The 13688-nt window shown below is 40.5% G+C and overlaps 1 protein-coding gene across 1 annotated transcript in view; it reads left to right on the forward strand.

Annotated features, from left to right (window-relative positions):
• The window catches only part of TWSG1 (twisted gastrulation BMP signaling modulator 1), a 62397-nt gene that overhangs the window by 17865 nt on the left and 30844 nt on the right, over window positions 1-13688 (forward strand). Inside the window, exon 2 of the mRNA XM_011983915.1 lies at window positions 4187-4286. Within this exon, the coding sequence (XP_011839305.1) occupies window positions 4187-4286 (100 nt within the window). The remainder of the gene's footprint in view (window positions 1-4186; window positions 4287-13688) is intronic.

The following is a 13688-nucleotide window of genomic DNA, read 5'->3' on the forward strand; positions in this document are numbered from 1 at the left end:
GTTTTCAAAAGGTCGGTTTGAGGGGCTTGTTTTTCTTATTTGCCAGTCTCCTAAAAAGAATGCTGATGTGAGTTATGAAGAATAGAGAGTATTTGATGTATGTGGAGGCTCATTTACCCGAGTTATGAACATTTCTTAATTTATGGTGATTAAACTTCTCCTTTATTAAGACAAAGGTTTTTTAGTCTTTTCTGTAGTAAGGTAGAAAGAAAGAAAAATATTAGCCAGGATATTGTTGTTTGGTGTCCAACAAGTTTTAATAGTAGTTTTTACCATTAAAGTCTTAAACTGAATTTTTGTCTCTTTAATAGTACAGTAATGAAAGCTTATCTCTGTCATTTCCCTCTTGTTTCTCCCTACCATAGCTTTTCACATTGTATTCTATCACTAAATTGTAAAGCAGTAAGCATATGACTACAGCATATTACTCTCTTACACCAGTATGTAAAAGTGCAGGACAGGCATCTATTAAGAGGGTGTGAAATACATTTAATCTAAAGAACCAGATAGCCTGGGCAAGTTCAAGCAACTTTTAAATAGGCTGTTTTAACGTTTGTTAAAATGACATTTGTTAATGTTTTTAACAACATTTTGTTAAAACAACGTTTGTTCACAGTAATCTCAGTCTCACCCACCTTTTCATTCTAGTTTAAAACACTTCACAAATACCTGACAGTAAAAGGCATAATGAATGCCTCACAGACTCAGATTCCTCTAATGGAAGCCATTACACTGACGTTCATTTTTAAAACTTATTTGACATAATATACAGTAATTCATTGAGCAAGCTACCATTTGGAAGCTGCAGAAAAAGGAGAGACTTTGAATAAATTTGTTACTTTTCTAGTTTGTTTCTCCTGAGTGAGTTTAGTCAATAACGTAAATACAGGTTGAGCATTCCAAATCCAAAAATCTGAACTCCAGAATGCTCCCAAATTGGAAACTTTCTGAGCATCGACATGACATCAAAGGAAATGCTCATTGAAAGACTTTAGATTTTTGGATACGGGATGCTCAGCTGGTATAATGCAAATATTAGAAAATCCAAATAAACTCAAAATCCAAAACACTTTTGGTACCCAGCATTTCAGATAAGGAATACTCAACCTGTATAAGCAACTAAGATAGTAAAAGGATATTTTATACACATAATGTAAATTAAAATTTTTTTTAAAACTTTGTTTCTTGTGACTAAGTGCTAACCTTTATAAATCTAAAAAAAAAAAAAAGATTGTTAGTATTCTTGTCTGATGCTATTTCTAAAAAGTATGTACTCAGAAAATGTTCTCTTACTCCAGAGTATAGCTTTGGCAATTCTGTTTTTCTAGATTGCCAGCTAAGTTGGAGCTTGTCTGAATCAGGCATTACCAGTTTTGTGATAAAGCAGCTATACTTCTCATTAAGTCCCTGCCCTTTCAGTCCCTCTCTTTCTTATAGGCCCAGCAAAGTTACCTAATGTCTATGTCACATGAATGCGGCCTGAGTGTACAAAATTCTGCAGTACTAAAATATTACAATGTGCATATATTAGGTCACACATGTACGCTTATATCAAACTAATAGTTAGAAAATAGCACAAGTGTTGATTCTTGAAAGTGCTGTATAATTAGCGAGGGGACTTTTGGAGACAAACAACAACAACAAAACCCAAGGAATTAAAATCAGTGCTGCAAAAAATGTCATATTAGAATAATGGGCTGACTCCAACAGTGTAGAAATATTTAATAGGGATAAATATTATGACCTGTGTTTACATTTTAAAAGCACAGTATTGAGGTATAGAAATGAGAAATAATAGTTACATTGCACTAGATAATTTTTAAAAACATGCATATCAATAGCATTCCATTAGGTCTCAGATTTTTAAAATCTTACTGAAATGATTTGTTGGAATGGTTTGAAAGTACCACAGTTGCTGACAGCATATTGCTACCCCAAACAAACAAATTTTAGGCTTCTTTAATTTTAAAAACTAGTGTTCACAATCAAGGAGGTAAGCAGGATTCTCTCCTTCTTGGCTAGTTACATTATGCCATAAGGAAGAGGAGGGGAGCAGGGGAGGAGGAGGGGGATAGGGATGATGATGATTTAGGATTACCACACTTTCACCTAATGACAAAGCTAATGGCAGGGTTAACATCATGTCATGGGGAACAAGTGAAGAAACCATGGGAGTATTTGATCTAAAATGAGGACGTGGGGGAATAAAAATAGAAATCATTTTGTTTTAAACAGGGCTTTTTTGTTGGAAATAACTAAAGCCTATTCCAATTGGTAAGAGTATCTCAATGAAGAATATTTTCAACTAATAACAGTATCTCTAAGAACAGGAAGTGCAGTTGGCACTAGAACCAAGAACTAGAGCATTATTAGGAATCAGAATGGCTTCTTCCCTCCCTTCTTTTCTCCTTGTGACCATGAATGTCATAGTGCTTATCTTTGGAAAATAGGAATGGGGGGGCCACAGGATAATTTTTTACCTCTTATTTTGAAATGGCCTCCCCAGCCTCAGCTTTGTATCATCCCCTAGTTCAAGTTCCTAACAGAGATTGACAGTTATCTGTGTCTTACTTCCAGAATCTTAGAAGACAGTCTGATTGACCAGCTACAGTCTGTTTTTTACCTCTGTTCCAATTATTTGTAGCCGGGGAGAAAAAAGGTCATATAGTTCAAAACAGAGCTTCAGACAGACAGGGTGGGGATCAAAGGCAGGTGGCAGCCAAGCAGGGCGGACATTCCAAACTGTCCAGGGCAGGTGCCATGGAAAATTAGAATGGCTTTGTTGAGGAGAAATTATATTTGGAGGAGGGAGGTCTTAAGGACCTGGCTTCTGGGAATCAGGCTTCAGTTCAACAAAACAAAACACTTAAAACTTTATAAGATGGGGACCGGCTATTTTGGGTTATTAAGTTCCTTGTCAGCTGTGGGCTGCAATGGCCATACATTGATGGAACATTATAGAAGCGATTCAGGTGCTACATAGAAAGATGGTTTTGTTGACCTGTGAAATTCCTTCTAAGCCTGAGAGTAAAATCAGTTTTGTCATAAGTTATTTCCACCAAAATAATAAAATATTAATGTTTTTCTTATAAATATATGTGGTATCTTAAACCAGGGAAAGCAAGTAATCAGTGGTGGCTGCAGAATTTCCATTTCAGTTGGGTCTATTCAGGAGTGGCAGTCTGATGGCAAGGGGAGGGCAGGGGCAAGTGCTAAAGGAATTGCTTTAGAACTTCATGTACAGAGCAAGCTATCTTAGCTCTTGTGGAGTGACAAACCCACCCTAACGTTTAGTGGGTTAAAACAATAGCCATTTATTTAGCTCTTGTTTCTGTCGGTTGACAGTTTGAGCCTGGATCGGCTGGGTGGTTTTCTAGCCTTATTCCCGTGTCTGTTGGCAGCTGCTGGTTTATTGGAAGCTGGCTGATCTAGGATGGCCCCAGGTGGACTGACTTGTCCACATGGCCATATCCTAGCTTCACATGGCAGCTGGGCAAAGTCCTAAGAGAAGCAGTGGATGCACTCAAGGCTTCTTGAGGCCTGAACTCAGAAGTGACATAATGTCATATCCACCAAACCCTGTTGACCAGAGTGAATCTCAGGATCACCTAAATTCAAGAGGTCTAGAAACTGACCCTGTCCCTTTATCAGAGGAACTGTGAAGCTGCATTGCAAAGAGGGGAGACCTAGAGAGGGAAATAATTGCCACCTTCTTTGTAAATAATCTACCATACCGAGCACACTGTTTTCTGTATCATGGAACAATAAAAATAGAATTTCCGAATTTCTTTTACTCACATTTTACATATTGAGAAACCCTACAAGTTGGCTATTTGTTTAAATTTGGGCAATGAGTATAATAGCTGAGAAGCAGTTTTGGTTCTTGTACTGAATTATTCGTTGAGGTGGTGTGGGTAGTCAAGTAATGGGTTATAAAATAAAATATTTTCCTTATTTCAAAATATGGTTAAAGCATTCAAAGTATGTTCACTGAATGTGTCCAAAAAAAATCTATGTGACATTGTAGATATTTATGTTCTGATGAATAGTTAATAATGTTGAATAAAAAATTATGTCAAGAATACATTACTGTAAATGCAAATATGGCAGGGTTTTTTGCTTAAAAAGTAACAGTTTTCTATATAGTTATTTGGAATTTGAGGTTTAACATCTGTCTTGTTTCTAGGAGCTCTGCCAGTGCCGGCCGGGCGAAGGCAATTGCTCCTGCTGTAAGGAGTGCATGCTGTGTCTTGGGGCCCTTTGGGACGAGTGCTGTGACTGTGTCGGTAAGTTGATACAAGGGAGAGTTCCTAATATTTCTTATCACAGAATCCTTGGCTTTAAGAGACTTTGAGGAATATAAATGTAGTTTATATGTATAAACAAGTATGTGTGGGAGATATAGTAAACATACAGAACGTTGTATTTTTACATTCAATTGTATTCAGTAGTATTTACCTATACATGTATTTAAAAGTGCTTATCCTTGGGAAGTAGGAGTGGGGGGCCAAGGCAGAATTTTTAACTTTTTATTTTGAAAGTTTTTGTACTCTTGAATTTTTTATAAGCAGCAGCATTTTGTTTTGTTTTTAATAAGAAGTAGGTTTTATAAGAAGAAACATTCCCAAGATGTGTTAAGTTTAAAAAGCCAGGTTCAAAATTATGCTTATAGAATGCTATCATTTGTGTGTTAGAAAGAAAACTTACGTGTGTCGGAAGAAACACCTGTCAGCCCTTCTCTGACCAGTTAACTCATTTTCAGCCTTTAAAACCCCAGGTCAAGTATCCCCATTCCTTGGAAACCTTCCTTATTTGACTGAGATAGAGGATCCTCTGTGCTTCTGAGAGATCATTTATTGCATGCTCCTATAATCGTTGTTTTGCTTGTTTTTTTCAACTGAGTATAAACTCCTTCAGAACAGGAATATAGTCATACTGATCTTTTTTACATTATCCTTTATCAAAATAGGCTATATGCATATAGTTTTTAAGGCACATAGTACTAAAACAATCCCATCTCACTTCTTTCCAAGCCTTTGATCCTATGCCCAGAGACTACCGCTTACAACTTTTCAGCGTTGCACTTCTTCCATAATTCTGAATAATAACCCTATACTACTCTCTTGATTCTTTGATGTTAGAAACTATCAGTTGACTTCCTCTTATGGTAGACATGCATTTAATTCTGTTATCTCTTAATCTTCCTAATGTGATTTTATCACTCCTTCTAGTGAAATCAGTATTTACTTTAAGAATCACTCTAATGAATTAGTGATATATATGCATGGGATGCATAATAAGGTCAGCACTAATTAATTAAATGAGTTATCCCATTGTCTGTCTTCCTGTATTTTGGGTGTACTTCTTGAGAGATTTCCTAATCTTTTCACCCTTGTATTAATTTTTTAAATTTTTACTTCCTTTTTTAATTTCCAAGAGCCCTCCTCTGATTGTCCTTTTTGAAGGAATATACTGTTCTTGTTTTTTATGTAATATATTTTTCTTATCTTTCTGGAATTCTTAATTACACAGTTTTGTGGTTGCTGTTGAGTTTTTTCCTTCTACTCCTTGCATGGTTTCCATTTTCTCAGATGTCTGGTGACCCTTGGCTGTCTATTCCTTTGTACAGTTTAGGTACTCCAAAGCGGACTGCGAGTACCTAATCCATGGACAGGGCATGGAATCTAGTTTGCCTCACTAAAAGGTGGTTGGAGGATGAACTGCCTTTTTCACTGATGAGCCCTCTCATTTCATGTCTATAGATCTTTCCCTTTAGGGTTCACATTTTTTCTAGAGAAAGATTTCCCGGTTTCCTGCTGGGGTTGAGGCTGGGGTAAGGGGCAGTATGCCAGGCTGCAGATGTTCTGGGAACCTGAGGGGTGAGGTCACAGTGAACAGTGAGCATACTTCTATTTACTTTCCTTGTTTTTTTCCCATACTCATCTCTACCCTTTGCCATTTTTGGCGTTCCCAGTCCACGGCCTCTTTGGCTTAGTTTCTCTAAAGAATAACTCTCTCATTTCCTACAGTTGTGGAAGAAGAGACAGGGACCTGAAGGTGTAACTACCCCACAGAATAGGCTTGCCTCTGCCACACTGGCACCTCCAGCTCCTGAGTCTCCTCAGGGTTCCGTGGGGCACGTGGCCTGTGTGGAGACTCTGCTCAGTCAGGTACCTTTAGCTCTTAGCTTCTCCACACATAGAGTTAGTGTTTCCATTTCTTGTTTTTCTTTAGTGCTTTGTAGTGAATTCTGAGAGAATGGGGGCACAAGTATCTTTTCCTCTGTCCTCTTATATTCATCTTGGTATCTCTAACGGCTAGCTTTGAATTATTTTAGGGCATTAACTGTTTATTAATTTAATATGTACAATGAAAGTAAAAAAGAGAAAGTAGCCATCTTAATCTCTGATATACACACATAAGATTTTTTTTTTTTGAGACGGGGTCTTGCTATGTTGCCTAGGCTGGAGTGCAGTGGTGTGATCATGGCTCACTGTAGGCTCAACCTTCTGGGCTCAAGCAGTCCTCCTGCCTCAGCCTCCCAAGTAGGTGGGACTGCAGGCATGAACCACAACACCCAGCTGATTTTTGTAGTTTTGGTGGTGCGAGGGTTTCGCCACGTTGCCCAGGCTGGTCTCGAACTCCTGGGCTCAAGTGATCCACCCGCCTCAGCCTCCTAAAGTGCTGGGATCACAGGCATGAGCCAGTGTGCCCAGCCTCACACGTAAGAATTTAATTTCTAAAAATACAAAAAACTAGCCGGGCGAGGTGGCGGGCGCCTGTAGTCCCAGCTACTCGGGAGGCTGAGGCAGGAGAATGGTGTAAACCCGGGACGCGGAGCTTGCAGTGAGCTGAGATCCGGCCACTGCACTCCAGCCTGGGCGACAGAGCGAGACTCCGTCTCAAAAAAAAAAAAAAAAAAAAAAATTTAATTTAAACATGGATGCCAAAATACACAAATGAACTTTTATTGATAGCATTGCCTAAAATAATGTGCACGTATATGTGTGAGAGTGTTTGTGCGAGTGTGTGAATGTGAGTGTATGTGTGTTATATGTGTGTGTGTCTTAACCATCACACCATGATGACAGTGCTGTTCAGCGTCTTCTTTTAGGAAGAGAGTTCTGCAATTTTTTCCACTGAGAAAGAATAATTATACATGCTTATATCTCTACAATTTTAGAAGCAACTGATATGCTTCCAGGCTAGTTCTCATTTAAAAGAAAAAAAAAAAGCTTACTTACCTTTAAGGGTTGGATGTCCAGTTTTAAACTTTGAGTAAGTTCATAATGTAACTTTATCTTTCATTTTAAATTAAGTTAATCTTGCCACTTTCTAGGATAAAATTGAGATATTCCAGTTCTATTTATATAGCAGTCCTCCTCCTTATAGGCAGCTCTCTTCCAAATTAGGTTCTCTTAATGTCCTTTGCAAACCTGCGGCTGCTCCTCCTTCCTAAGTTGAAATAGTCCCCATACTTTTCATGGGTGGGGCACAGACCTCTGAGAGAACCCAAATTAGAATGCAGCCTTCCTTTCCTCTCTTTCTGTGGACTTCAACACATACTTTCTCTAGGAAGCTTTCTCCTGTGGCTCCCTTGTATAAGAGCTTCCCTTTTCTGATTGTTTCTTAAGGTAAGAATAACTACCATAGTTCATTTTCATCGTTGCTATCCAACATATTCCTCAAATCCTGTGGGTTTTGGATCCCAGATCTCCACCCACGAGCCCTTTTTTCTTGTTTTACTATTTTTACTTTTCCAAATGTACACAAAAATAGAGAGTACAGTGATCTGCTGTACGTCCTACCTGCTTCAACAGTCGTTAACACATTGCCAGACTTGTTTCATCCATTCATCTGTTGGTATGTGTCTGTTTTTCCCCACAACCTTTTTGTTTTGCTTGGGTATTATAAAGTAAATCATTTCACTATTACCCCGATGTACTTTAGTTATACATCTCAAAAAAAGAGTATTCTTACATAACACAATGTCATTACTGTAATGTAATTAACAGCACATCTTTATTTTATTTTTATCTTTATTTTTGAGGCAGAGTTTTGCTCTTTCGCCCAGGCTGGAGTGCACTGGCGCGTTCTCGGCTCACTGCAACCTCCGCCTCCTGGGTTCAAGTGATTCTCCTGCCTTAGCCTCCCAGGGAGCTGGGACTACAGACAAACGCCACCATACCCAGATAATTTTTTGTATGTTTTGTACAGACGAGATTTCACCATGTTGGCCAGGCTGGTCTAGAACTCCTGACCTCAAGTGATCTGCCCTCTTCAGCCTCCCAAAGTGCTGGGATTACATGCGTGAGCCACCGCACCTAGTCATTTAACAGTACTTCTTTAGTATTGTCTAATACCACTCAGATCATACTTAGATTTCACTGAAGACTAAATGTTTTTGACAGTTGTTTTTCTCAAATCAAGATCCAAAAAGGATTACTCACTGTATTTGGTTGTTAGATTTCTTAAGTTTTTTTTATTCTAAAACAGTTTCTCCTCCCCGTTTCTCCCATCCTTTAATATTCTACTGGCTTTTTGAAGAAACTAGTCATGATTGGTTTCTTCAAAATAAACCACATTCTGGATTTGCCTGATTGCTTCTTTTGGTTATTTAACATGTTAGTTGGTCTTCTCTATTTCCTGTAGGCTGGAAGTTAGATATAAAGGCTTGATTAGATTGAGGCTCAGTTTTGGGGAGGAGGGAACAGTGGTATAGTGTACACAAAGCCAAACAATATCCAAACGTCCTGCTTTTAGTAATGCTAAAATTGATCCCATGAGTTCTGATGGTGAAAGTCTGATCCCTTGGTGATAAAGGGCCTCATCAGCCTTTCACCTGGTGATTTCACCCTTTGTTGATGACCATTGCCTAAGTCAGCTACTTCATTAGAAGTTGTAAAACAGCCAGGCGTGGTGGGTCATGCCTGTAATCCCAGCACTTTGGGAGGCCAAGTTGGGGAGATCACCTTAAGTCAGGAGTTCAAGACCGGCCTAGCCAACATGACGAAACCCTGTCGCTACTAAAACTGCAAAACTTAGCCAGGTGTGGTGGTGGGCATCTGTAATCCCAGCTACTAGGGAGGCTGATGCAGGAGAATTGCTTGAACCCAGGAGGCAGAAGTTGCAGTGAGCTGAGATCATACCACTGCACTCCAGTCTGGGCAACAGAGCGAGACTCTGTCTCAAAAAAAAAAAAAAAAGAAAAAAGAAAAGAAAAGAAAAAAAAGTTATAGAACAATGATTTTCTATTTTTATCATTACTTCTGCAGTTATTCGCTGGAATTTTTCTGTATAATGTAAATGGAATCCTACATTACTACATAGTAGCTTAAGATACATTTTAGAAAAGCATGAAATGATGAATGATTTAATAATAGACTCTTTAATGCCATTAAGAAATTATAACTTCGATTCATGTTTAATGTGCATTAAAAGTTGGATTCTGCCTGATCATGATGGCTCATGCCTGTAATTCCAGCACTTTGGGAGGCCACAGCAGGAGGATCACTTGAGCCCAGGAGTTCGAGACCAGCCTAGGCAACATAAGGAGACCCCATCTTTACACAAAATAAAATTTAATTAGTTAGGTGTGGTGGCATGCACATATGGTCCCAGCTACTCGGGAGGTTAAGGCAGGAGGATTACTTAAGCCCAGGAGGTCAAGGCTGCAGTGAGCTCTCATTGCACCACAGCACTCCAGCCTGGGCAACAGAGTAAGACCCTATCTCTAAAAATTTTTTTAAAATAAATAAATAAATGTTAAATTCTATGGTTAAATTAAAAAAAAAAAAATTGCCTGGGTGCAGTGACTCATACCTATAACCCCAGCACTCTGGGAGGCCAAGGCAGATGGATCACTTGAGTTTGGGACCAACCTGGGCAATATGGCAAAACCCCTGTCTACAAAAAATATAAAATTTAGCTGGGCATGTGTGGCATGTGCCTGTAGTCCCAGCTACTTGAGCAGGAGCAGGGGCTGTGGCAGGAGAATTGCTTGAGGCCAGGAGATTGAGGCTGTACTGAGCCATGTCTGAGCCACTGCACTCCAGCCTAGGTGGCAGAGTGAGACTTTATCTCAAAAAAAAAAAAAGAGAAAAAGATAAAAAGAAAGAAAAAGAAAAAAACTAGGCTAGACGCAGAGGCTTACACCTGTAATCCCAGCACTTTGGGAGGCCTAGGTGGGAGGATTGCATGAGCCCAGGAGTTCAAGATCAGCCTGGGCAACATAGGGAGACTCTGTCTCTACGAAATAAAAAACAAAAAATTCACTGGGCATAGTAATGCATGCTTGTAGTCCTAGCTACTTGGAGGGCTGAGACAGGAGGATCACTTGAGCCCTGGAGTTTGAGGCTGTAGTGAGCTATAATTGCACCCCTGCACTCCGGCCTGGGCAACAGATCAAGACCCTGTTTCAAAACAATTAAAAGAAAAAATTAATAACTTGTGCCAATGAATTAAAACATGGCAAGCATGAACGTTTTCATCTTGAACCACCTGTTTAGCATGTCATGGAACACTGTAATTCAGTGGTGCACTGTTTGTATAATGTTGATCTAGAAATAGCAGATTCTTTGTCGTACCAAGATCATTTATTGTACTTAATAAATTGGAAGCATCATAAGCTCCAAGACCAAGGCTGGGAAGCCTGCTGAAAACCTGCTTAGCAACCACAACTTGGCTCATTTTGCCACACCAGCTCATAGATCCTAGATGTCGCTCTGGTGAATGGAAGAAAGGGGTACAGGGAAAGAACCAGAAAAGGTGGGTGGTGACAGGCAATGGGCACAGTGCCTGCAAAACCCAGGAAAACAGGATCAGACAGCTCTGCACTGGGAACGCAACCCTGGGACAGGCTGTACCACCTAATGGATCACGTGTTTTTTCTTTAATCCTGCTCTTTGTTAGGCAAATGCTTTGAACTCTGACTTTGAACTCAGCGCGGCAGTTCCTTGATGGGTCTTGGCATTTCCTTTTGGAACATCCAGGCTTTTCGTTATGACTCTCTCATATCTCAGGTCAGATCCAGGTAGATCCGTCGGTTCCTGCACAGAATGGATTTCTGTCTTGCTTCACTCTAACACATGTTACTTTTCTAATATTAAGGAATAAATAGGTGCTAGGAGTTCAAATTTTCTATTTTTTGTTTTAAGAAAAGCTATACAAATTATTTAGATACAACATTTACTATTATTAATTTGAATTGACAAGTAAAAATTGTATATATTTACCCAGGGCAACAGGTTGTTTTGAAATATGTATACATTGGCCGGGCGCAGTGGCTCAAGCCTGTAATCCCAGTACTTTGGGAGACCGAGACGGGTGGATCACCAGGTCAGGAGTTTGAGACCAGCCTGGCTAACACGGTGAAACCCCGTCTCTACTAAAAAATACAAAAAACTAGCCGGGCGAGGTGGCGGGCGCTTGTGGTCCCAGCTACTCAATGGCGTAAACCTGGGAGGCGGAGCTTGCAGTGAGCTGAGATCCGGCCACTGCACTCCAGCCTGGGCGACAGAGCGAGACTCCGTCTCAAAAAAAAAAAAAAAAAAAAGAAATATGTATACATTGTGGAATGGCTGCATAGAGCTAATGAGCATGCATTACCTCACCTTTTCTGTGTATGGTGAGAACACTGAAAATCTACTCTCTTAGCAATTTTCTTTTTTATTTTTTCTTGAGACAGGGTCTCTGTCACCCAGGCTGAAGTGCAGTGATGCTGTCATAGCTCACTGTAGCCTCAACCTCCTGAGCTCAAGTGTTCCTCCCACCTCAGCCTCCCGAGTAGCTGGGACTCTGCTACCTCGCCTGGCTAATTTTAAAATTTTTTGTAGAGGGGGTGTCAGTGTGTTATCCAGACTGGTCCTGAACTCCTGGACTCAAGCGGTCCTCCCACCTTGACTTCCCAAAAGTGCTGGGATTACAGGTGTGAGCCACTGTGCCCAGTCAGCAGTTTTCAAGAATACAACACATTGTTGTTAGCTATAGTCACCATGTTGTACAATAGATCTCTTGAATTTATTCTTTCTATCTAACTGAAATTTTCCGTTCTTTGATGGACACCTCCCCTTTTCCTCAGCTCCTGGTAACCATTCTGCTTGCTGCTTCTTATGAGTTCAACTTTTTTAGATTCCACATATAAGTGAAATCATGCGGTATTTGCCTTTCTGTGTCTGGCTTATTTTACTTAATAATGTCCTCCAGGTTCATCCATGTTGTTGTAAATCGGGGCCCCCAACCCCTGAGCCATGGACCAGTAGCAGTCCGCCACCTCTTAGGAACCGGGCCACACAGCAGGAGGTGAACACCAGGCAAGCGAGCATCACTGCCTGAGCTCCGTCTCCTGTCAGGTCCACGGCAGCATTGGATTCTCACAGGAGCTTGAACCCCTTTGTGAACTGCACATGCAAGGGGTCTCGGTTGCGTGCTTCTTATGAGAATCTAATGCCTGATGATCCAAGGTGGAACAGTTTCATCCTGAAACCAGTCCTATTTTCAAAAAGGCTGGGGACCACTGACAGGATTTCCTTCTTTTTCTAAGGCTGAATAGTATTCCATTGTATATAAAGCGGAATTGTATTTTATATTGTATATATAAAATATACCACATTGTGCATATATACCACATTTTCCTTATCCATTTTTGGACAATTAGGTTGATCTGTATGTTGACTATTGTGAGGAATGCTGCAGGGCACATGGGAATGCAAATATCTCTTTGACGTACTGAGCTAGTTCTATTTTTAATTTTTTTAGGAACTTCCATACTGTTCTCCATAATGGTTGTACTCATTTACATTACCACCAACAGTGTGCAAGGATTCCCTTTTCTCCATGCGCTCTCCAACACTTGTTGCCTTTCATCTTTTTTATAGTGGCCCTTCTAAAAGGTATGAGGTAATATCTTATTGTGGTGTTTTTTTGTTTTGTTTTGTTTTGTTTTTGAGATGGATCCTCACTCTGTCGCCCAGGCTGGAGTGCAGTGGCATGATTTCGGCTCACTGCAACCTCCACCTCCCTTATTCAAGCAATTCTCTGCCTCAGCCTCCCACCTAGCTGAGATTACAGGTGCCTGCCACCACGCCTGGCTAATTTTTTTGTATTTTTAATGGAGATAGGGTTTCACCATCTTGGCCAGGTTGGTCTTGAACTCCTGACCCACCTTGGCCTCCCAAAGTGCTGGGATTACAGGTGTGGGCCATCGCACCTGGCCATTATTGTGGTTTTAATTTGTATTGCTTTGGGCTGGGCGCAGTGGCTCATGTCTGTAATTCCAGCACTTTGGGAGGCTGAGGCAGGTGGATCACTTGAGGTCAGGAGTTCAAGATCAGGCTGGCCAACGTAGTGAAACTCCATCTCTATTAAAAATACAAAAATTGGCAGGGCACGATGGCTCACGCCTGTAATCCCAGCACTTTGGGAGGCCAAGGAGGGCAGATCACCTGAGGTGAGGAGTTTGAGACCAACCTGGTGAACATGGTATAACTCCATCTCTACTAAAAATACAAAAATTAACTGGGCATGGTGGCACATGCCTGTAGTCGCAGCTACTCGGGAGGCTGAGGCAGGAGAATCGCTTGAGCCCAAGAGCTGAAAGTTGCAGTGAGCTGAGATCATGCAACTGCACTCCAGCCTGGGTAACAAGAGCAAGACTCTGTCTCAAAAAAAATAATAGTAATAATTAGCCG

This window comes from Mandrillus leucophaeus, unplaced genomic scaffold (assembly GCF_000951045.1).
Source record: "Mandrillus leucophaeus isolate KB7577 unplaced genomic scaffold, Mleu.le_1.0 Scaffold257, whole genome shotgun sequence".
Classification (NCBI taxonomy): domain Eukaryota; kingdom Metazoa; phylum Chordata; class Mammalia; order Primates; family Cercopithecidae; genus Mandrillus; species Mandrillus leucophaeus.